This window comes from Schistocerca gregaria, chromosome 3, assembly GCF_023897955.1.
Source record: "Schistocerca gregaria isolate iqSchGreg1 chromosome 3, iqSchGreg1.2, whole genome shotgun sequence".
Classification (NCBI taxonomy): domain Eukaryota; kingdom Metazoa; phylum Arthropoda; class Insecta; order Orthoptera; family Acrididae; genus Schistocerca; species Schistocerca gregaria.
In genome coordinates, this window is record NC_064922.1 from 786062000 (window position 1) to 786087294 (window position 25295).

Below are 25295 nucleotides of genomic sequence, written 5' to 3' on the forward strand. Positions count from 1 at the left end.
CAAAGTATATAAACGCTGTCATTAAGTTGCTAACCCATACAATTCGTTTTATGTGCTGTAGCAGGGAAAAGAAGGGAACCAGTAGAAAAATGCTCCTATCAGGAGACAAAAATGCTGAATGAGAGAAAATGACAGTGAAAGAGCAAGAGCGGTGTATGGAGACAATGGTAGTGGGAACCAAGGAGAGGAGATACTGGTGATCAGTGAGAGACAATGTCAGTAAAAGAGAAAGAGATACAGTTGGAGATGGAAGATTGGGAGCAAGAGAGGGAGAAAACAGTGGAAATGTAAAAGAGAGAGACAATATCTGGGCTTGGCTATCTGAACCCTTCCAAACTGGCAAACTTCAACACACAGGCATAGGGGAGGAAGTATTTTGCACTAAAATTTTCACATGTGGGTGTACACTCCCAGAATTTTTTAGCTGCCAAGGTATGGTACAGACAGTGGGATTGGGGGGAAAAAAAGACAAAAAGGAGGCAATGTGAGAGACCAGACAGTGGCAGTGGGATATACTGTAAATCAATGGCAGAAAAGGGAGACAGTGGAAGAGACACAGTTATTTATTTATTTATTTAGTCATTTACTTATTCATTCATTCGTTCATTCATTTATGTCAGAAGCATCACCAGATTATGTGTTGTATTGTGTAGGACATTCAGACGTACACTGAAGTGAAATGATAATTAAATCGACTTCCTAGCTGCAAACGTGTTAATATACATCATGGGAGACATGTTGAAAATGTGTGACCTGATTGGGACTCGAACCTGGAATCTCCGGCTTACATGCCCCAACTCGTACAGGACTTGGTAGATTAATCTGCCACAAGTAACGAGTGTCATGGGGAAACATCTATTAGGCCACTACGAATGTAGTGGTGTGGACATGTTGGGAATGTTGGCCTCGCGGGGGCCGTGCGAGGGAAAAGTCCCTGCAGGCGCACTATCCTCTGTGCCCTCGGTGGCTGAGATGGATAGTGTGTTTACCATACAAGCAGAAGATCCCGGGTTCGAGTCCCGGTTAGGCCACACATTTTCACCATGTCCCCCGTGATGTATATCAACGCATGGTTGCAGCTAGGGTGTTGATTTCATTATCATTTCATTCTAGAGAATCTGCATGGTCGTCAATTGTATCTGTTCTTTTGGGGACAGATACTACCTTCATACACTGATGTGCCGAAGAACACTGGTATAGGCATGCGTATTCAAGTACAGAGATAAATAAACAGGCAGAATATGGTGCTGCGGTCGGGAATGCCTGTATAAAACAACTACTGTCTGGCGGAGTTGTTAGATCCATTACTGCTGTCACAATGGCAGATTATAAAGATTTAAGTGAGTTTGAACGTGGTATTGTACTCAGCACGCGAATGATGGGACACAGCATCTCCGAGGTAGTGAAGAAGAGGAGATTTTCCTGTACCACCATTTCGCGAGAGTATTGTGAATATCAATTATCCGGTAAAACATCAAATCTCCAACATCGCTGTAGCCGGGAAAAGATCCTGCAAGAATGGGACCAACTTTGACTGAAGAGAATCATTTAAGGTGACAGAAGTGCAATCCTTCCGCAAATGGCTGCAGCTTTCAATGATGGGCCATCAACAACTGTGAGCATGTGAAACATTCAACGAAACATCATCAGTATGGGCTTTCAGAGCTGAAGGCCCACTTGATGACTACACAGCACAAAGTTTTACGCCTCGCTTGGGTCCGTCAACAGCAACATTGGACTATTGATGACTTGAAACATGTTGTCTGTTTGGACGAGTCTCACTTCAAATTGTATCGAGTGGATGGACATGTACTGGTACGGAGGCAACCTCATGAATCCATGGATTGTGGTACATCCAGAGACGGCTCTGCCAGGTGACACGTATTTAAGCATCCTGTCTAATTGCCTGCATCCATTCATGTCCATTTTGTATTCCGAAGGACTTGGCCAATTCCAGCAGCACAATGTGACACTCCACACGTCCGGAATTGCTACAGAGTGGCTCCAGGAACACTCTTCTGCTGGCCACAAAACCCCCCAGACACGAACATTATTGAGCATATCTGGGATGCCTTGCAACATGCTGTTAAGAAGAGATCTTAACCCCTCGTACTCGTACTGATTTATGGACAGCTCTGCAGCATTCACGTTGTCGGGTTCAGCTATACTGGTGGCTGTCCGACCTTTGCTTAACATGATTCAGAAGAATAAAGACCTTCAGTTCAGCAACAGTAACTTTATTGCGAGCGCATATCTGACGACGCCCAGCATGCATAGACTGATCGGAGTTACAAAATTTGCTTCCGGCCTCTACAGAAGGAACCTTAATCCTTGGAAAACTTCCGTGGTTATTCGAGAGGAAACAGTACTTGTCCACACAAGCCAGGAGGCACGGAACTACCAATTAACTCAAAAAAACAATGACTAATAATAATAATAATAATAATAATAATAATAATAAACAGAATGAATATAAAAGATAGAAAACACAGCGCCTTTAGGGGTTGGGCGCGGAACTACACAAACGTCGTGTACAGTAATTAAGACTGCACTGACGCGTGCACACACACACACACACACACACACACACACACACACACACACACACACACACACACACACACACACACACCGGCGAGCTTTAATTAGTGCTCGGCAGCATCGCTACATCAGCCCGTCGGGCGGAAGCGAAGCATCGGTGTTGAGATACCGCACCCGACAGCTCAAAATGGCTCTGAGCACTATGAGACTTAACATCTGAGGTCATCAATCCTGCGCCCGACGTCCAGAACGGGTCGTTCACGTCGGAAGAGGAGAAACAGCGTCAGGAGGCGGATGTTGTGCTGCGTTGGGCGGCGGATGTTGAATAGCCGGCGCCGGAGATGTGGTGTCGGTGTCTGGAGCAGCGGTAGGTGGATGCCTACAACGAGGTGCCGCTAGTGGGATGTCAGGAAAAACATAACGCAGGTTTAACCCAATTCAACGCAACAGTCGTGGTTTTGCCGTTCAGTAGGATATCCATTCTGTGGGCACTGTGCTGTAGCACTTCATATGGACCAGAATAAGGAGCTTGTAGAGGCGGTTTAATGCCCTCAGTGCGGAGCATGACGTGACGACATTGTTCCAGGTCCTGGTGCACGAAAGTGGGCGGCTTGCCATGACGTGTGGCTTTCGGAGGGCGAATCTTTGATACATGGTCCCTCAAGCGTCGCAAGAAATCCGGCTGGCCAGTAGCAACTCTCGCTGTGGCATCAGCGTCTACAGTCACCAGGAAGGCGCAGTGTTTCTCCATAAACCAGTTCTGTCACTGATGACCCCAGGTCTGGTTTGAAAGTCGTCTGTAAACCTAACAAGACCACTGGTAGTGCGGTTGTCCAGGTTTCTTCGTGGCACCTCAGCGCGGCCTTCAAACAACGGTGCCAGCGTTCGATCATTCCATTGCTTGCTGGGTGATAACTTGTGGTCTTATGGTGGGTGTAACCACAGAACTTGGCCAGCTGTGAGAATAGGTCTGATTCAAATTGCTGTCGGCGGTCAGTGGTAATATGTAGTGGGCACCCAAATCTTGCCAACCAAGTCATTGCAAAAGTGGAAGCTAATGTGTCTGCTGTGATGATATCCACCAGCACTGCCTCCGGTCAACGTGTAAAACGGTCGATCATTGTAAACAGATATCTTTGTCCGTTCGAAAGTGGAAGTGGTCCGACTACATCCAAATGAATGTGGGCAAAGTAGGCGGTGGTATCAGGAAAATCACTGATCGCTGCGTGTACATGGCGGTTAATCTTGCAACGTTGGTACTGAGGACAAGATCGGACCCACTTGCTGCAGTCTTTTTGCATGCCCGGCCACACGAAACGTTGCGATACTAGGCGGAATGTCGGGCGTACCCCTGGATGGCACAATCCATGTACTGTATCAAAGACTTGTCTTCTAAAAGCTGGCGTCAGAAAGGGACAAGGTCGGCCGTGAGAAATTTCGCAGTATAGCCGTGTATCTTCCCCCGGACCATCAACGAGTTTCAGTTGCAATGCGGAAGCCGTATCTTTAACATAGGCAAGGAGTTCTTCGTCGTCTCTCTGTGCCTGTGCCTGTGCCTGTGCCTGTGCAGGAAAGTCTATGGTACTGGAAACACTGCTGATCCGTGATAGGCAATCTGCAACAATGTTGTCGATCCCAGAAATATGTCTAATGTCGGTAGTAAACTGGGCCACGAACTCAAGGTGATGAAATTGACGGGGGGAGCAGTTGACACTATTCCAACAGGAGGCGAACGTGAGTGGCTTGTGGTCTGTATATATCGTGAAAGTTCCACTTGGGGGCGGAAATATTTCACTGTTTGGTATACCGCCAGGAGCTCATGGTCATATGTGCTCCATTTTCTCTGTGCAGGCGAAAGCTTGTGGGAATAATACGCCAGTTGCTGCCATGCGTTGTCCGACCATTGTAACGCGGCTCCAATTGCCATCTGGCTTGCGTCTACGACAATTGCTAATGGCGCGTCGAGCTGTCGGTGTGCGAGAAGCGCCGCGTCGGCCATGCTCTTCTTCGTTGCCTCGAACACAGAACACATGTCCTCTGTCCACTGTATCAGAGACGTGCTATTTACTTTAGGGCCTGACAATGCCACTGTCAAAGGTTCCTGCAGCTCCGCATCATGAGGAAGGTGTCGTAGATAAAAATTGAGCATCCCCAAAAAACGATGTAATTCTTTGATCGTAGTTGGTCGGGGTAGCTGCAAGATAGCGTCCACCTTCTCGGACAGAGGAAGAGAGCCTTCAGCAGAAATCTTGTGCCCAAGAAATGTCACCTCTGACTGCCCAAAAACACACTTGTCCACATTCAAGATGACACCGTAACGCTCCAATCGCTCGAAAATCTCTCACAGATGTTGTCAATGTTGTTCGTGGTCAGCAGAGAACACTATCACATCGTCCAGGTAGGCGAAACAAAACGGCAGCCCCTGGAGAACAGAGTCTATAAACCATTGCCAGGTCAGAGCGGTATTGCATAAACCGAAAGTCATAAATTTGCTTTCAAATAAACCGAAAGGCGTTATTATAGCAGTCTTTGGAATGTCGTCATTGGCCATCGGAATCTGTGTATACGCTTTAGTGCAGTCCAGAACTGTGAACACCGTGGCACCATGTAAAGCATGATTATAATCCCTCAGTAACGGAACGGGGTATCTGTCCGGCACTGTTCGCGCGTTAAGCGCACGGTAGTCACCGCATGGGCGCCAAACTCCACCCTTCTTCGGAACAAAATGTAATGTGGAGGACCACGGGCTCTTAGATGGCCGCATTATGCCCTCGTGAATCATGGCGTCAAATTCTGCCTTCGCTATCTGCACCGGTCCGGAGCGAGACGCCTAGGTCGGCATGCTACTGGGGGACCATCAGTCGTTTGAATATGATGCACCGTGTCATATGGTATGAACCTGGGAGTGCTGGGCGGCCTGGTCAAGTTCGGATAGTTAAGCAGTAATTCAGTGTACTCACCCTCCGTAGCATGGACCAACTTGGCACTGTGCATTGAGGTGCTGCGACGGAAACCCGTGACTGCTAAGCCTGTGACGCTGTCTACCAAGTGTTCGTTCACGATGTCTGGCAGCAGGTGTTAGTGTGCCAGGAGGTCAGCCCTGATGATCGCCTCCGTGACGTCAGCCACTGTAACATTCCACTCGTACGGGTGACGTAGACGGAGATTAAGCTCCATTCTCTGTGTGCCATATGTTGCAATGGAAGAATTGTTGGCAGCCGTCAGACGAAACGCAGTTGGCGGCCAGCAACGATGTATGGCTGTTCGTGGTATGATACTCAGGTCCGACCCAGTGTCAATTAAAAACTTTACGCCGGAACTCCTATCGGTCATGAACGGGCGCTTGGAGGATAACTGGCAGTCGGCTGCGCCTATTGTCGACCGCCGGTGGTGTTTGGGTGCAAGCATGGCGATGTGCACTTCCTATCCTGATCACCGAATCGTCGGTGGTAACAGCACAACGGTACCTCGCCTTGCGAAGTGCTAGTACTGCCGGAAAATCTGCTTCTCGAACGCCGCCATCTGTATCGGCTTCTTCTATTGTTGTCGTCATCACGTGCCAGCAGCGGACTGACCTGGGTGCATAAAAGCTCAACCTTTGCTGCGAGTGAGTCATGGTCAGGCCATGCTACAGACGTGGTACTGTTTGTACTGTTGTTCAACGCCGCGACTGGGCTGACCTGAGCCGGTGTGATCACGTCCTGAATCTGGTCTGCTAGCTGCGCCACGTCATTTATTTATTTATTTACATGTCAATTTCTGTAGGACCAAATTGAGGAGCAAATCTCTCCAAGGTCATGGAACGTGTCAGTACATGAACGTACAACATAAAAGTAATAAGAGATAAAAATAAATGTTCATGAACCTGAAAGAAAATCACTCCATAAGTTTAAGCAAACGCTACCAGCAATACAATGAGAATCAGCTTAATTTTTCAAGGAACTCCTCGAGAGAATAGAAGAAATGACCCATGAGGAAACTCTTCAGTTTTGATTTGAAAGCGCATGGATTACTGCTAAAATTTTTGAATTCGAGTGGCAGCTTATTGAAAATGGATGCAGCAGTATACTGCACACCTTTTTGCACTAGAGTTAAGGAAGTCCGTTCCAAATGGAGGTTTGATTTCTGCCGAGTATTAACCGAGTGAAAGCTGCTTATTGTTGGAAATAAACTAATATTGGTAACAAGAAATGACAATAAGGAATATACATATTGAGAGGCCAATGTCAAAATACCCAGACTCGTGAACATAGGTCGATAATAGGTTCCTGAACTCACACCACTTATTGCCCGAACTGCCCGTTTCTGAGTCAAAAATATTCTTCTATAATGGGAAGAGTTACCCCAAAACATAATACCATACGACATAAGTGAATGAAAATAAGCAAAGTAGACTAATTTACGTGTCGAAGTATCACTCACTTTCGATACCGTTCGAATTGTGAAAATGGCAGTATTAAGTCTTTTAAACAAGATCCTGAACGTGGGCTTTCCACGACAGCTTACTATCTATCTGAACACCTAGGAATATGAACTGTTCAGTTATCCAGCAGCATGTCCGTTTGTGAGGCGATTATGGCTTTTATTTGTGGCCGCAACCTACTGCTCCACAGCGTTCTGAGCAAACTGTCTGGCACAGTAACGGTATCAACTTTGCTGCGTAGATGTCTCAGGTATTGAGAAGGCTTCCTGTCACCAGTTTCTTCCTGTGTCAGAACCTGATGTATCCGGTCCTCTTGTGACGCGGCCACCCGTCGAATCAACTCTGATTTTAGCTTGGCATAAGCTCCAGTCTCAGGCGGTGCTGTGATTATGTCCTGCACCTCGGCTGCGTAACGTTGGTAGAGCTGGCTCACAATCAGCGCAAATTTAGTTGCGTTGACTGTTATTCCAGCGCAGCCAGAACTTGCATCTGCTTGCGTGAACCAGAGTACCGGGTTGTTGGGCCAGAACGGCGGCAAATGGAGTGCAATCCTGGAGACGGCCTGCTGTTCAATCATTATGTGCTAGTTACTTACGTACCTCACACCTGCTTCTTCTTAATGACGTCGGTTTCTGCGTGGATCACATCGGGGTCACCACTTGTCGGGTTCAGCTAAACTGGTGGCTGTCCGACACTTGCTTAACTTGATTCAGAAGAATAAAGACCTTCAGTGCAACAACAGTAACTTTATTGCGAGCGCGTATCTGACGACGCCCGGCATGCATGGACTGATCGGAGTTACAAAATTTTGCTTCCGGCCTCTACAGAAGGATCCTTAATCCTTGGAAAACTTCCGTAGTTATTCGAGAGGAAACAGTACTCGTCCACACAAGCCAGGAGGCACAGAACTACCAATTAGCTCAAAAAAAAAAAAAAAAAAAAGTAATAATAATAATAATAATAATAATAATAATAATAATAATAATAATAATAATAATAAACAGAACGTATATAAAAGCTAGAAAGGCTGGGCGCAGAACTACACAAATGTCGTGTACAGTAATTACGACCGCTCACACTCACACTCGCGCGCGCACACACACACACACACACACACACACACACACACTGGTGAGCTTGAATTAGCACGCGGCAGTGTCGCTACAATGGTGTCAATTCCCTATAGCATTACCTCAGACACTAATAGAGTCCTTGCCATGTTTTGTTGCAGCACTTCTGTTGGCCCGTGGGGGCCCTACACAATGTTAGGCAGGTTATCAGTTTCTTTGGCTCTTCAGTTTATAATAATGTATATAAAGGAATACAACATGGAATCATAGATATAAAACTATGTAAAGATAACAGTACATGAAATATTAAAATAGGAAACATACATTGTGATTGTAATTGTAATTCTTCAACAAGTGCATCATCAAAGGAGCTCTCAGCGTATCAAGAGTGTTACAATGAATTTACTGTAAGTGACAAGGGGTGCAGTAATATCATTTGAGAGTATTATCAGATGTAATTTCTAAATTTGTACAATGTAGACTATGTGGTGAGTCATAGAGTGTGAAAATTTGAGTGTGTGCCAGTGGAAAAAAAGGCCTAGCAATTGCTTTGGATTTAATTTGCACTAAATGCTCACCTGTGATTTCATTTATGAGTTCTTCAAAACCAGATGCAAGTGGCCCTTATGAAATCAATACTAGGTTAGTTTATGCCTTACGATCCATTGGCAAGGGCATGGCTGCAGGGAGAACATTTTGTACCAGTGATGAACTTACATCAACCACCAAATAAATTTGAAAAAACTGACTGCAATATTAGAGAAAGCTGTATGTGAGGTCAGTGAGGAAAGCATGAAACTGGCTGCTAGGGAAGCAGTGCAAGAAAATGATGTATGTTCGGATATTGCAGTTGCACTGGATGGAAGTTGGCAGAAAAGAGGACATACTTCTCCGAATAGAATAGTGACTGCCACGAGTGTAGACATCGGTAAAGTGTTTGATGTGGAGATAATGTCTAAATATTGCAAATGTTGTAAAGTCAGTGAACATAAAGTACACAACTGTGTGGCTGATCTTGGAGGAACAACTGGTAGTATGGAAGTCCATGGAGTACAACAAATATTTCATCGCTTCGTAGAAGCAAGAGGCATACGGTGCACCAAATATTTGGACGATGGTGACAGTAAGACGTACAACAATGTGGTGAACTTTAAGCCACATGGAGATGCCATTATTACCAAAATAGAATGTGTAGGCCATCTTCAAAAATGTTTGGGAACAAGGCTGAGAGAACTAACTTTGATATGAGAGGGAAAAAAAAATTAGAAGATGGAAAATTGTTGACCGTACAGGGTCGGTTAACTAAAACTGAAATAGAAAACTTGCAGGTAACTATGGGCACGAAATTAGGAGACATAAAGAAAATCTGGAGGCAATGAAGAGAGATGTTTGGGCCATATCCTTCCATAAGTCCTGTACTGATGATAAGCCATGTCATGGATTTGGTGCAAATACAGTACGGCTCGGGCAACTAGAGAATCTTATTCTCACAAGTATTCTCTTCCTGCTGCCGTTACTACAGCAATTAAACCTATTTTCAGAGACTTGGCTCATCCTGACCTTCTAAGGAAACTTCTGCATGGGCCAACACAGAACCAAAATGAATGTTTCAGCAGCAAATTTGGAACCGCCTTCTTAAAACTGTATTTGTAGGCATGCATACAATGAAACTAAGAGTTCATGATGCTGTTATTACATTCAATTGTGGTAATATTGGAAAGTGTTGGTTACTGAAAAAGCTGGAAATTAATCCTGGTGAAAATATGCAACTGGGCTGCAACATTGCGATAAAATGAGGATAGCCAATGCATACAGGTCTGCATCTAATATGGCCAAGAAAGCAAGACAAACATCCAGGAAGGTGAAAAAGAAGCTGGAAGACCTGCTAGAGGCCAAAGAAGGGCCATCATATGCAGCAGGACAGTTTTAATTATTGTAAGTAACAAATTTCAAATTTTTTTTCTCTTTAAAGTCAATTTCCCGAAAACTACAATTTTCAGTACATATGCTCCATTGTAACAGAAACTAGCATAGATAAATGAATGAACTTTCAGAGACTCTGCATTACATAAAAAGCCACCTCTGGTACTACATTCATTAATATTCCCCCATTAGGAAGTTCACAAATAATATTTTCTGTTAATACATTTAAAAAGATTATTTCTTAAAAACTATAAAATGGATAAAGTAGATTTTAGTACAGTTGACTCTATTAGCATCGTGTAAAAAAATGTAAAAATATTAAGGTCCTGCATCAAATAGTTTTTTTCAGAAATGGGTCAGATACTTGCCTAAATTAACATGGGTTAGATAGGCAGGGTGTGGTCCTCTTAAGATACAGCTAAACATTTCTTGTCCAGAAGTGGGTGGGCATAAATTGCATTTGACTTGGCTGCCGTAAAGTTGTCTATAGTGCATTTGATGGGGCACAGTGGACAGGTGTACATATGAAGTGTGGTGTGTAGTTGCCTGCATTTGCAAATGTTAGATTCCACACATTAGCCCCATTTATTAAGAGCATCTCTCCATCAATTTGGTGCCTTCCAGGTTCTGCAGTTTTCATTGCATCCTGGTGATAGTTCCTGTTTTAGGTCCATACAGTATTGATTCATGGTCTTCCTCCAAATTTCCACTCTGGTAGAGGAGGTGGTGTTCAGATTCTGATTTAAATTGTTCTTTAAATGCTGCTGCAGTGGGTGGCTGGAGGGGAGATGGCAGCAAGGTGGTGGATCTTGTCCGGAGTTGTAGGCTTCAGACATTGAGCAATGAGTCTGGTTGTTTCATTGAGGGCGACATCAACTTATTTTGCGTGTGCTGATTTGTATCAAACCAGACGTACTTACTTGCTGGCAGAGTGACAGAGGGCGAGTGCTGAGATTTTGAGTACCCTGGGTTTGGCTCCCCATTTAGAGCTTATCAATGTACGTATAATATTATTTCTTCCACTAACTTGTAGTTCAGTGTTCAGGCAGTGCTATTTGTATGTTGGGACCCTGTCTAGTGTTACGTCCAGGGATTTTGGGTTGGTGCAATGCTCTAATAGTATCCCTTTCCATTTGACCTATTAGTTTTTATCAGTTTTCTGTCAGCCAGTATGTTACAAAGGTTTAAGGCACTCACTTCTGTTTTCATTAGATGTGGCTTCAACTGGTTATTTCGGTAATACAGATCTATCTCTTTTAGGGTCTTATTCAGACATTGTTCCAATCCTCTAATTTTGTCCCTTGGGTTGTAATTGCCCTGTCACCTGTGTTCACCTACAGGGAGGAGTTGATCATTGGTGTAGATGTGGAAGAGTAGTGGTGTCAACACACCTCCCTATGGCAGTCCATTCCTCTGGTTTCTCCATCTTCTTCATTTGCCTTAAATGCCACTAGGAACCTCCAATTTTGGAACAGGTTTATGATGATGTAAGATTAATGTCTTTAGTGTGTACCATGCGCACCAGGAGTTGGAGATTTATGGTGTCCTATGCAGCTGTAAGGTCAGTGAAAATGGCACCCATTACATAGCCCCCTTGGAAACCGACGTTGGTGTGGTGAGTTACATTGAGCACTTGTGCGGTACTGCTTTTTTTCAGGTCAGAACCTGGCCTGTTTCAGTATGAGGATAGGATCTAATGCCAGTGTGACATGGTTTTGTATGTCTTTTGAAAATTTTATATGTGTGGCATATTGGGAAGATTGGGCAGTAACTCTGTGTTTCTGGCTTCTTTACCTGATTTAAGAATAGTGGCAGCAACAGGGAGAGGGAGGTGCTTAGTATGAATACTTAACTACAAAGAGGGATTGGGTAAAATGGTCAAGAGCACGAATATGTTTACGTGCCAAAATTTTTGGCGAGGAAGGTGGAATGAGGATAGTGACAGTTGATTCACCACTTTTCTGTCACAGTCTTTTAAAGATGAGCATATATCCTTTTTGTGCCCCAACAAGAGTATTTTTCTGCTGGTAGGTGCAAATTACTTCATAAAATCCTATGTAAAAGAAATTTCAAGAACCAGAAAGAAACTTCCACATGGGAAAATATATTAAAAACAAAGATTCCAAGACTTACCAAGCGGGAAAGCGCCGGCAGACAGGCACATGAACAAAACACACAAACACACACACAGAATTACGAGCTTTCGCAACTGGCAGTTGCTTCGTCAGGAAAGAGGGAAAGAGAGGGAAAAATGAAAGGATGTGGGTTTTAAGGGAGAGTGATAGGAGTCATTCCAATCCCGGGAGCGGAAAGACTTCCCTTAGGGGAAAAAAAGGACAGGTGTACACTCGCACACACACACACACATATCCATCCGCACATACACAGACACAAGCAGACATATTTAAAGGCAAAGAGTTAAGGGCAGAGATGTCAGTCGAGGCGGAAGTACAGAGGCAAAGAAGTTGTTGAAAGACAGGTGAGGTATGAGCGGCGGCAACTTGAAATTAGCGGAGGTTGAGGCCTGGCGGATATCGAGAAGAGAGGATATACTGAAGGGCGAGTTCCCATCTCCGGATTTCGGATAGGTTGGTGTTGGTGGGAAGTATCCAGATAACTCGGACGGTGTAACACTGTGCCAAGATGTGCTGGCCATGCATCAAGGCATGTTTAGCCACAGGGTGATCCTCATTACCAACAAACACTGTCTGCCTGTGTCCATTCATGCGAATGGACAGTTTGTTGCTGGTCATTCCCACATAGAAAGCATCACAGTGCAGGCAGGTCAGTTGGTAAATCACGTGGGTGCTTTCACATGTGGCTCTCCCTTTGATCGTGTACACCTTCCGGGTTACAGGACTGGAGTAGGTGGTGGTGGGAGGGTGCATAGGACAGGTTTTACACCGGGGGCGGTTGCAAGGGTAGGAGCCAGAGGGTAGGGGAGGTGGTTTGGGGATTTCATAGGGATGAACCAAGAGGTTACGAAGGTTAACTGCACTTTCTTTATATAACCATCACTACCTCCTCTTTCTTCCTTTCCCACTGGCACTGTCTTTCCCTCTCTTCCACCATCCTTTCATTTTTCCCTCTCCTTCCCTCTTTCCTGACGAAGCAACTGCCAGTTGCGAAAGCTCGTAATTCTGTGTGTGTGTTTGTGTGTTTTGTTCATGTGCCTGTCTGCCGGCGCTTTCCCGCTTGGTAAGTCTTGAAATTTCAAGAACCAGTATTAGGTGAAGAAGAGACATATTCTTCAGCTCCCTTTGTATTGTTCTCACATGGTAAGGTTAGACTAATTCCTGCAAGCAAATAACCATTCTTCCTGTGCTACAAATGCAATTGGAATGGGAAGAAACTATAAGATGTAGTACATGCTAATAAGTGGACTGCACAAACTTCCTCTCACTGATTTTTTTTCATATTGATTGGGTGTGTAGACTACAGCGTGGATTTCAGCACATGTAAACAGGAAGAAACAACTCTTGACCGTTTTTTTAAACCCTGCTTATACATTTTATTTGGTCACTAGCATTCAAGTAGTTCACAGCTGAGTGAGTAAGTGGTTAGTTTCATGAGGTCCCTGGATTGAATCTGGCTCCTGGTACCTTTCATTCCTACGTTATGCTGGCAACATGCAGTATTAAAGTAATCCCTCCCAAATGTACTCCACTTGTGCAGCCTTGCGATGTTTGTTTACATGCAGGGGAAGAACAACAGAATTGCAAGTACATTATCAAATTGGGTCGACACATAGCTACTAGAGAAGATTGGACAAAAATTCATCAACCATACACCATCAGTCATTTGCACCAACATATGGTGATATGCTTCTATATGCATGATATACCACTAAAATGTGTAATGACTGACAAGCATTTGTGAATGTAAACAAAGTTCGTTTTGCAATGTGTATCTTGAATGCCGAAGTTCCGCACATGCATTATTTTTCATCACATGTACTGTATGCCACAATAATTACTATTTTTCGTTTTTCTATGATTCATGCAGTACTCCTTAGGTTAAATATTATACTTCTCGCAAATGTAGATACAGTAATACAAATAAAATGACTGTACCAATTTCTATATCTAAATCTACATATGTACTCTGCAGGCCACCATACACTGCTTGGTGAAGGGTACCCTGTACCACTATTAGTCAGTTCCATTCCTGTTCCCCTTGCAAATAGAGCATGAGGAAAAAATGTCATTGTATAAGCTTCCGTATGAGCCATAATTTCTCATATCTTAGTGGTCCTTCTGCAAAATGCTTGTGTGCTGCTGTAGAATCATTTGGCAATCAGCCTCAAATGCCGGTTTTCTTAATTTTCTCATTTGATCAAGAGACTCTTATGAAACTGTGTGCTAACTTGCTCCCCTGTGGAATGCTTGGATTCTCCAGGCTATACAAGGTACCTATGCACACCTGAAATTCTCAAACTCAATTTATAAGGAATGTGATATGAACTACTTGTGGAAGAAAATTTCCATGGTATAATCCTTTTAAGCACAACAATATAATCAGCTTTCATGGACAATGTAAACTCACTGGACGTAAATACTTATCAATGATTATCAGTTTCAAATCTGACAGGATTTGTTGTCAGTGGATGCAGAGCCACCTCATATGATTTCCAAGTGAACATTGTGAATGAGTGGGCATCCAGAGACTGTAGAGAATATTATTTCTCCCAGCAGTATATAAAGCTGCTTTTATTCAATGGGCGAAACAGAGAAGGCACGTATTGTGATTCAACAAGACGCAAATTGGTCTCTTTTCAAGTGGTGTGCGGAGTAATGACGCATTGCATTTGAAGTGTGTGGAATGTGTAGTTCAGGCTGGGGGTAGTTCTGTGATGTTTTTGGGGAGCTTTTCATACTATTAATTGAATCCACTTACTTGATTATGGTGAATGTGATCTTTATGTTTGTTCCAACATTCTCAATAAAAAGTGTTGCCTTTTCTTCTGCATCTTTGTGATGAGTTAGCAGTTGATGCTTCAAACCTTTAATATGAAAAGGATTTGACAAGGTTGCACTTAAGCATTTCTGCTGATTGGCCTTAAAATCACTCTTACTTACACCCACAGAAAATGTCTGGTCCAACATTGTGGTGATATGATCAGTATGAAATCACAGAAAACACAATAATGGCCAAGCAATGAGTTGTTCTTCCTGAATATGAAAAAAGTGTTTTACATACTACATCACCATCCTTAGTTTAGAGTTGAAATAAGCCATTTGTATCCTCTATTAGTGTGATTTGTTGATGAATTTGCTCCATTGGAGTCTGGACCTTTGTTGACTCAGTCCAAGTCAGTTTGTAAATTTACAAGTGTTATGTTTTAAACCAATGTACACCAACATGGGCAGGATATGTATAATATGGAAAATATGATAAAAAATGTCCGTATAAGTGCAAGTAGGACTCGCACACCAAGGGTTTTGATTACATATGTAGATAGTTCATCCATCCCAGGAATCAAGAATTTGAACAGTTTTTGCCTGTTATTGATATCGACAGTGGTATGGTATTAGTCCTGGAAATTTGAGGACTTCCAAGAATGAATTAATTTTAAGTTTAAATATTTTACATAATTTCATATTTACTATTGTAACGTTTCATTTATTTTATTAATTTTGGAATTATATTACAATATTATTATATGAACTTGCTATGCTTGCCAAGCCTGTGTATGGTCTCCTCGTCTCTCATTTTTATTTCCACTCTCTCTCTCTCTCTCTCTCACTCTCTCTCTCTCTCTCTCTCTCTATCTATCTATCTCTATCTCCCCCCCCCCCCCCTCTCTCTCTCTCTCTCTCTCTCTCTCTCTCTCTCCTCTCTCTCTCTCTCTCTCTCTCTCTCTCTCTCTCTCTCTCTCCCCCCCCCCCTCTCTCTCTCTCCCCCTCTCTCTCTCTCTCCCCCCCTCTCTCTCTCTGCGCCCTCCTCCCACCCCCTCTCTGCGCCCTCCTCCCACCCCCTCCCCCTCTCTGCCCCCTCCCCCCTCTCTGCGCCGTCCTCCCACCCCCTCTCTGCGCCCTCCTCCCACCCCCTCTCTGCCCCCTCCTCCCACCCCCTCTCTGGCCCCTCCTCCCACCCCCCTCTCTGCCCCTCTCCCCTCACCCCCCTCTCTGCCCCTCTCCCCTCACCCCCCTCTCTGCCCCTCTCCCCTCACCCCCCTCTCTGCCCCTCTCCCCTCACCCCCCTCTCTGCCCCTCTCCCCTCACCCCCCTCTCTGCCCCCTCCTCCCACCCCCACTCTCTGCCCCCGCCTCCCACCCCCTCTCTCTGCCCCACTCCTCCCTCCCACCCCCTCTCTCTGCCCCCTCCTCCCACCTCTCTCTCTGCCCCACTCCTCCCTCCCACCTCTCTGCCCCACTCCTCCCACCTCTCTCTGCCCCACTCCTCCCTCCCCTTCTCTCTGCCCCCTCCTCCCTCCCCTTCTCTCTGCCCCCTCCTCCCTCCTTTCTCTGCCACTGCCTACCACTGACCATCATTATCTCCTTTCTATTTGGCTCCCACTCCTATTGTCTTCATCCATCTCTTCGCCTTTCACTGCACTTTCTTTATATAACCATCACTACCTCCTCTTTCTTCCTTTCCCACTGGCACTGTCTTTCCCTCTCTTCCACCATCACTGTCACTCTGTTACTCTCTTTCAGCAGAAAAAAAATTGTAAATATATTCGAATGCCTAAATGTTTGATGAAGAAAGCAGAATGAGGATTGAGGCAACCAGTTCGTCTCTTTTGTCAGTCTTTTAGAAAAGCATATATGTCTCTTATTGACTCAGACATGAGCATTTTTCAGCTGGTTCTCTTCTTTTCCCTATTATAGCATGGTGTGCTGCTTAATTAAAACGAACTCTGTAGGTCAGTGAAATTTTGAGCTTTTATTTATATACATTGACAAATTTATATAAATTGAGCATAAACAACAATTAAGTATGCCTAATATAAGATTAGCACAAAATTGTCTCCCATCCAATGCAAGTTCTCTGTACACTACATTACATGAAAATACACATTTTGAGGCTCCACTTGCAGTATACAAAAAAATTCCATGTTTGATTTCCAAGTACAAGGAATTTTGCATGAAAAAATAATTTTTTGTAGAGTGCTTAACCCACTTAATAATTTTCTGGTCAAGACAGCATGTATAAGCATGAAATACCATCTATATGGAGACAGTGTGACACAGTTTTATTGGTGGAAAAAATACTGACTGAAAACATGATTTGGTGACCCCAGAATCCTGGCTGTGTGTTCACCATGCCTGTTAAAACTATACTTACACGTTGGACCAGATAGTATACTCATATTTGATGATGTGCATAAGTACACTAACTTTGAACCTCAGGGTCTTGCTGATGGATAATGATAGCAAAAAAAGTTTCAAAGTTCCCTGAGAATGTCATCTTAATAATGTATGGTAAAAATTTGGATGATTTGCCATGAACAGAAATTATAGAAGTGGCCATCCTCATAATTGTTACTTTTGAAAAACCTTTTTTTTTTTTAAGGCGACTGCCCAGAAACAAATTGCAGATTTTTAATCTTCCTTAGCCCCATCCTAGGTCACCCCTAACCCAAAGGAACCAATCAATTTGCTAGGGCTGGAGGAAGTGTGTAATGTTTAAATTTTGTTTTGATGCTGTATTGTAGGATAGCTATAATATGTCCATTCTTTCAAAATGTCACTAGGAAGGGCTATCCAAAACAATAGATTTCTTCTCTCTGTAATAAACAGTTTCTGTGGTACGACCTCATGAAAATTCCCATTTTCGCTTGCGGCTTTTTGGGACATACTGGTACTGTGCACTTCTGTACACAGATGATTGCCTCTTCCAAAAGCATGCCGATTACACGGCATAATGCAGGATTAATTATAATTTTATATCTCATCACATTTAACTCTTCGAAATTTTTCTGAGTAAATTGGCAGTGATGACATGCTGGACTTTGTTATCTCAGAACGGATAAATACAAGTCCCATTTGGTTTTCAAGGCAACCTTATACCAATCTTCCTTCAAGATAGTGACAAGTTCAGGTACAATGATGGAGATGGATAGTGATCATGCACCCTTCTCTCCAATGTAGACCACAAAGGCTTCATAATATTGAGATATGGTGAGATGAGATGATTCATCCGCATGCTCACAAAACCAGTCCTGTATCATGTGAGCTGTGTGGTCAGGGGCCCTGTCATCTTGGAACCCAGAATTACCATTGGGGAGCAAACATTGTACCTGATGAGCCAAAACGGTCACTTAATCCTTGGCAGTAATGTGACCTTTCGGAGTAGCCATGGGGCCCATGGACTACCACTATACCAGGTGTACATAAAGTCCGGGAACACTTTTAGTTATTTATTGCAAAAGAAATAAAGATTGTATAGATGTCATACATATTGCATTTTGAAGAGAAACTAGGAAAGTTTTTTTACAAACATACGATATGTGAATCATGATTGACCCGGCAGATGTCAATACGGTAATCGAATTCTAGCCATACCAGTCCCAGCATGGCATTGTTGACTGTGCCAGTTGTTTCCCATATTCTCTCCCGGAGCTCTGCTACATCACATGGTAGAAGTAATATATACACCAGCTCCTTAATGTATCCCCACAGAAAAGTAACATGGAATAAGATCTGGTGATCGTAGACGCCATTTCATGAAACAGATTTCTTTCGACTCCTGATGAATGTCTTTCGTACGTACTCCACATTCGTTTCACTCATACTGGGTTGTCCGCTTCTCTTTGCCAGGTACAAGCTACCTGTCGTAACGAATTTGTTGTGCCAGTGGTAAATGGTCTTCCTTGTTGGTGGCTTCTTACTGTTTTTGTTTCTAAACATCTGTTGAACAGCTGTAGCACATTTGTTTTTGTAAAACTCCAACACACAGAAACCTTGCTCCGCACCTGAACTTGCCATGTTCGCGACTATTGCTGACTATCGGCAAATTACCAAACTACACTGGCGGTATACATATGGAAAAAAAACAACTTTCAGAGCTTCTCTTCAAAATGACATATTTGTGACATCTGTACAATGTTTGGTTCTTGTGCAATAAATAATTAAAAGTGTTCCCGGACTTTATGTACACCCTGTATGCCAGTCTAGATCATCATCATCATCATCATCATCATCATCATCATCATCATCGTCGAACCCCTGCCATTTTTGTTCTTGTAACATACTCACTGCCAGACATTGGAAACAGTGTGAAACAATACTCACCTGACCAAATAACTTTCTTCTAGTGCTCCATAGTTAATGTTTCATGATTTTGGCAACATCTTTTCCTGTTATGGGCATTGGCATCACTGATGAGTATTTTTTGGAATTCCACATACACTTAAGAAGTATAAATCTTCAATATGGTGCCTTTTGAAACATCAAGCACTTTGACTCCCTTGATTTCAGAAGTATCCATCATATGAGCATAAATTTCCCAAATTCTAATTCACTTAGTTCTGACAAAATGTTTTTGCAACTATGCTAACATTATTCTGACCACAGATATTGAGGAAATGGCATATGTGCTGTTTGTGCTCAAACACATCATCACAACCCGCAGGCTTGGCTAGCATTTACATTTCTGTTCAAGCATGAATTTCTCACAATTCTGTTCAACCCCTGTGGGTCTATAGTTTCCCATTTCATCATTTGTACACACTTGATGAAATGTCCATACTTCTGTAGATCAGGAAAACAGTCTTCATCTAGAGACTTGTTGATTGTGAAGGAGAATGGATATGTGACACTATGATGGACAATTTTCATCATCATTGTGGGAACTGCATCTCATCCTACAGAGTATCATGTTTGTTAGGAAAAATATGATTTTTACGATTTTCTCATCAGAGGTTTTCATGCGGGGAAACTTGAATCCTGTGCTGTATCTCTGTCGTTGGATTCCATTTCACAGTGATAAATAATCAATTTTATTAATGTTATTCTCTCCATTTGACTGCTAACTTCAAACCTCATAACAGAGCAAAAATTCGATTTCTCTCTCACTCTCTTCCTCCCCAGTCTCCCCCCCACACCACTGCCGGTCTCCCCCCCACACCACTGCCGGTCTCCCCCCCACACCACTGCCGGTCTCCCCCCCCACACCACTGCCGGTCTCCCCCCCACACCACTGCCGGTCTCCCCCCCACACCACTGCCGGTCTCCCCCCCACACCACTGCCGGTCTCCCCCCCACACCACTGCCGGTCTCCCCCCCACACCACTGCCGGTCTCCCCCCCACACCACTGCCGGTCTCCCCCCCACACCACTGCCGGTCTCCCCCCCCACACCACTGCCGGTCTCCCCCCCACACCACTGCCGGTCTCCCCCCCACACCACTGCCGGTCTCCCCCCCACACCACTGCCGGTCTCCCCCCCCACACCACTGCCGGTCTCCCCCCCACACCACTGCCGGTCTCCCCCCCCACACCACTGCCGGTCTCCCCCCCCACACCACTGCCGGTCTCCCCCCCCACACCACTGCCGGTCTCCCCCCCCACACCACTGCCGGTCTCCCCCCCCACACCACTGCCGGTCTCCCCCCCCACACCACTGCCGGTCTCCCCCCCCACACCACTGCCGGTCTCCCCCCCCACACCACTGCCGGTCTCCCCCCCCCACACCACTGCCGGTCTCCCCCCCCACACCACTGCCGGTCTCCCCCCCCACACCACTGCCGGTCTCCCCCCCCACACCACTGCCGGTCTCCCCCCCCACACCACTGCCGGTCTCCCCCCCCACACCACTGCCGGTCTCCCCCCCCCACACCACTGCCGGTCTCCCCCCCCACACCACTGCCGGTCTCCCCCCCCCACACCACTGCCGGTCTCCCCCCCCACACCACTGCCGGTCTCCCCCCCCCACACCACTGCCGGTCTCCCCCCCCACACCACTGCCGGTCTCCCCCCCCACACCACTGCCGGTCTCCCCCCCCACACCACTGCCGGTCTCCCCCCCCACACCACTGCCGGTCTCCCCCCCCACACCACTGCCGGTCTCCCCCCCCACACCACTGCCGGTCTCCCCCCCCACACCACTGCCGGTCTCCCCCCCCACACCACTGCCGGTCTCCCCCCCCACACCACTGCCGGTCTCCCCCCCCCACACCACTGCCGGTCTCCCCCCCCCACACCACTGCCGGTCTCCCCCCCCACACCACTGCCGGTCTCCCCCCCCACACCACTGCCGGTCTCCCCCCCCACACCACTGCCGGTCTCCCCCCCCACACCACTGCCGGTCTCCCCCCCCACACCACTGCCGGTCTCCCCCCCCACACCACTGCCGGTCTCCCCCCCCACACCACTGCCGGTCTCCCCCCCCACACCACTGCCGGTCTCCCCCCCCCACACCACTGCCGGTCTCCCCCCCCACACCACTGCCGGTCTCCCCCCCCCACACCACTGCCGGTCTCCCCCCCCACACCACTGCCGGTCTCCCCCCCCACACCACTGCCGGTCTCCCCCCCCACACCACTGCCGGTCTCCCCCCCCCCCGCACACCACTGCCGGTCTCCCCCCCCCCCCCCGCACACCACTGCCGGTCTCCCCCCCCCCCGCACACCACTGCCGGTCTCCCCCCCCCCCCGCACACCACTGCCGGTCTCCCCCCCCCCCCCCCGCACACCACTGCCGGTCTCCCCCCCCCCACACCACTGCCGGTCTCCCCCCCCCCCACACCACTGCCGGTCCCCCCCCCCCCCCACACCACTGCCGGTCCCCCCCCCCCCACACCACTGCCGGTCCCCCCCCCCCCACACCACTGCCGGTCTCCCCCCCCCACACCACTGCCGGTCTCCCCCCCCCCACACACCACTGCCGGTCTCCCCCCCCCCCCACACACCACTGCCGGTCTCCCCCCCCCCCACACCCCACTGCCGGTCTCCCCCCCCCCCCCCACACACCACTGCCGGTCTCCCCCCCCCCACACACACCACTGCCGGTCTCCCCCCCCCCCCCCACACACCACTGCCGGTCTCCCCCCCCCCCACACACCACTGCCGGTCTCCCCCCCCCCACACACCACTGCCGGTCTCCCCCCCCCCACACACCACTGCCGGTCTCCCCCCCCCCCAACCACTGCCGGTCTCCCCCCCACACACACCACTGCCGGTCTCCCCCCCCCACACACCACTGCCGGTCTCCCCCCCCACACACACCACTGCCGGTCTCCCCCCCCACACACACCACTGCCGGTCTCCCCCCCCACACACACCACTGCCGGTCTCCCCCCCCACACACACCACTGCCGGTCTCCCCCCCCACACACACCACTGCCGGTCTCCCCCCCCCCACACACCACTGCCGGTCTCCCCCCCCCCACACACCACTGCCGGTCTCCCCCCCCCACACACCACTGCCGGTCTCCCCCCCCCCACACACCACTGCCGGTCTCCCCCCCCCCCCACACCACTGCCGGTCTCCCCCCCCCCCCACACCACTGCCGGTCTCCCCCCCCCCCACACCACTGCCGGTCTCCCCCCCCCACACACCACTGCCGGTCTCCCCCCCCCACACACCACTGCCGGTCTCCCCCCCACCCCAAACACCACTGCCGGTCTCCCCCCCCACCCCAAACACCACTGCCGGTCTCCCCCCCACCCCAAACACCACTGCCGGTCTCCCCCCCCCCCCCCCCCACACACACACACACCACTGCCGGTCTCCCCCCCGATTTTGTTTACTTCCTGCTTCATGATACATACTCTTAATAGATTTTATTTCCTGGTGCCTATTTTTTTTTACGAAAATCATCTTGTATTATTTACCAATAGTAGCATCCATAAAGTGCACTTATTTTAGTTTGTTTTACTTATAATTGTTATACAAGAGGGTTGCACCTGCATTTATGTAGAGTGCTTCATGTGTAAAGTGTGCTCTTATAATTGGTAAACTGTCAAAAAGTGAAGTAGCGTACACTTAAATTCTTGTCTGTTTAATGAGACAAAAATAGAATTTCAGAAGGTAAGTGAAAGTAGTTTTTGTTTTCATGTAACATATATTGAAAGAGTGAATGATTGGAAAGTAAAACATTGATACATTATTGTTGTAGATGTTTTGTCACACAGTTGTCCTCCTACCTTCTCTATACATCTCCTCTTGCTCTGGTTTATTATCTTCCCCCCAAAGTTTCATCATCTCCCTATTTTTATCCCTTTCTTAACTTTTAATCACACCTATGTAACCTGCTGCACCAAACTCTTTTTTCCACTACACCATATATTCATTTTAACATGCAGCAATTATATTTTTCGTGATTCACTTAGTTTCATTATACAAGGATATCTCCTGCAGACTCTATTTACTTCCTCCCAATTTCATTTTTAGCACATTGTTTATCTAGTTTGTTGTCAATCCCGATAGAGATGAAGGGTCTTGAACAGAATAGATTAGACTGGTACAACAACAGAAACATGTCTGTGCAACCAGCAGAGCTCAATTTGAGATGTGATTACTGGTTGTAAAGCTAGCTTCTGAAAATCAAAGAGCATGTTATTGCATATTGATTTGTAGAACATATATATTTATTTTTACCTAGGTAATGGTAGAACCAAGCAAGAAGCAAAACACTCTGCTGCCAAGAATCTTATGGATTTGATTAGAGAAGCTGGGAACCCAGATCGAGGATCAGTCCCTGTGGGTCGAGTTCCTCCTCTGTGGTATGTTGTTACTTTTTTTCCAGTTAAAAATGTAGATATCAGAAATGTTTGTTGCAGACTGTTTTTGGTGACGTACTGACTTTCAGTGTAGTATGAAATAGGATTAAACATTCTTAAAATTTACTCATTAATTTGTTTTACGGTGAGGTATCTTGGCAATATAAAAAAAATAGGAGTCATATGGTGTCTACTTAAACTGATATCAGTTATAGCATTCATATGAAATTTACTGGTTTATTTTAGGATTTGAAGTAAGTAATGTGAACAGTAGCAAAGCAAAAACTGAAAATGATAGAGAAATTTGTCCTTTCAGAATATTCACTTCACTTTTGAAGTATGCATTCTCAAGTTGGTTACTTCACTGTCCACAATACATGAAAGGTTTGTGCCACACATTGCCACCAAATTAACAAATTATTATAGTCCCCACTGTAAATTTTAACATTGATGAGTTAGATGAAAATAAGCTAGCCACTGCCAGATCTCTCTCTCTCTCTCTCTCTCTCTCTCTCTCTCTCTCTCTCTCTCTCTCTCTCTCTCTCTCTCTCACACACACACACACACACACACCATTACAAATTTGAATTAGTGAGCCTTTTCATATGGGATGCACAGTTCGTGTATGGGGGTGTTAAAGGTTTTCAGGTAATGTGAAAATGGATGTTTGGGAGTGTTGCTCTCGGCCCACAGTTGAATACCATATCAGAATAAACACTGTCATGAAATTTATTACTGCTCAGTGTGGAGAAGTACTCCTTCATTACCCTAGCGAAGTACTAGTTTAATCGTATCAAACTGGGTGAGTGTTCAAAACATGATCCACCCTTGCCATTCCCATACCAGCATCACAACACAGGCCATTGATGCTATTTGTGAGCTTGTCAATGGTTATTGACATTTAATTGTATTTGAAATACTTGTGAACCTTTAAATCAGCTATTAAAGTGTTAAGACAATATTTAGGATGTGACTCTTCAAGCTTTCCTGGTGGATATGTTGTAAAAAGTCTTCACGAGTTTGCTGCTGGATCACATTGTGCAAATTCCACAATATTTCCTTGGAGCAACTGTCTGACATCTTCAGGTGGTTCAATCTTGCTGGTGGCTAGGCACGATTGATGGTATCCATATGTTGATGCCTCGTTTGTAGAAGATGAATGTGAAGAATGTGTAGGCGTTGAAATCGTGAAAGCACAAATGATTTGTATTCAAACACCCCTGCCGAAAATTGCAGAACGGCTTTCCTGCGCATGCGCTGTACGCTGCGTTTACTAACAGTGTGGGCAGACGTTACCCGCCAAAGACCATACTAGACCAATGTTATGACAGTCTGTTATTGAAAAACCTTGATTTTTGTGTTGTGATTTAGTAGCAGCCAATGCAGGGTTCCAGGCTGTACTCAGTTGAAATCCCGCATCCCTGTTGATGAGATTATCAGCTGTACGGATGTGTATTAATTCCTTAATGACACAATCCCAGAAAGATGATGCCGAGGGTAAAATTTCAGGCTTTTCATGAATCTTGCGAAGTCCTGTATTTAGACAGTATTCCGCAATTGCCGACTGATCCGGTTGGCGAAGGCATGTATGATGCTGATGTTCATCACAGCAATTTTGTACTGTGAAACATGTCTGGCCTTTATATGCTGCCCCACATTGACAGGGAATCT

General features: G+C 46.1%; 1 protein-coding gene across 8 annotated transcripts in view; it reads left to right on the top strand.

The window, feature by feature from the left end:
• The window catches only part of LOC126354229 (double-stranded RNA-binding protein Staufen homolog), a 207163-nt gene that overhangs the window by 127909 nt on the left and 53959 nt on the right, over positions 1–25295 (top strand). For all 8 annotated transcript variants that reach the window (XM_050003723.1, XM_050003724.1, XM_050003718.1 and 5 more), the window contains one exon: positions 23507–23627. In XM_050003723.1, the coding sequence (XP_049859680.1) occupies positions 23507–23627 (121 nt within the window). The remainder of the gene's footprint in view (positions 1–23506; positions 23628–25295) is intronic.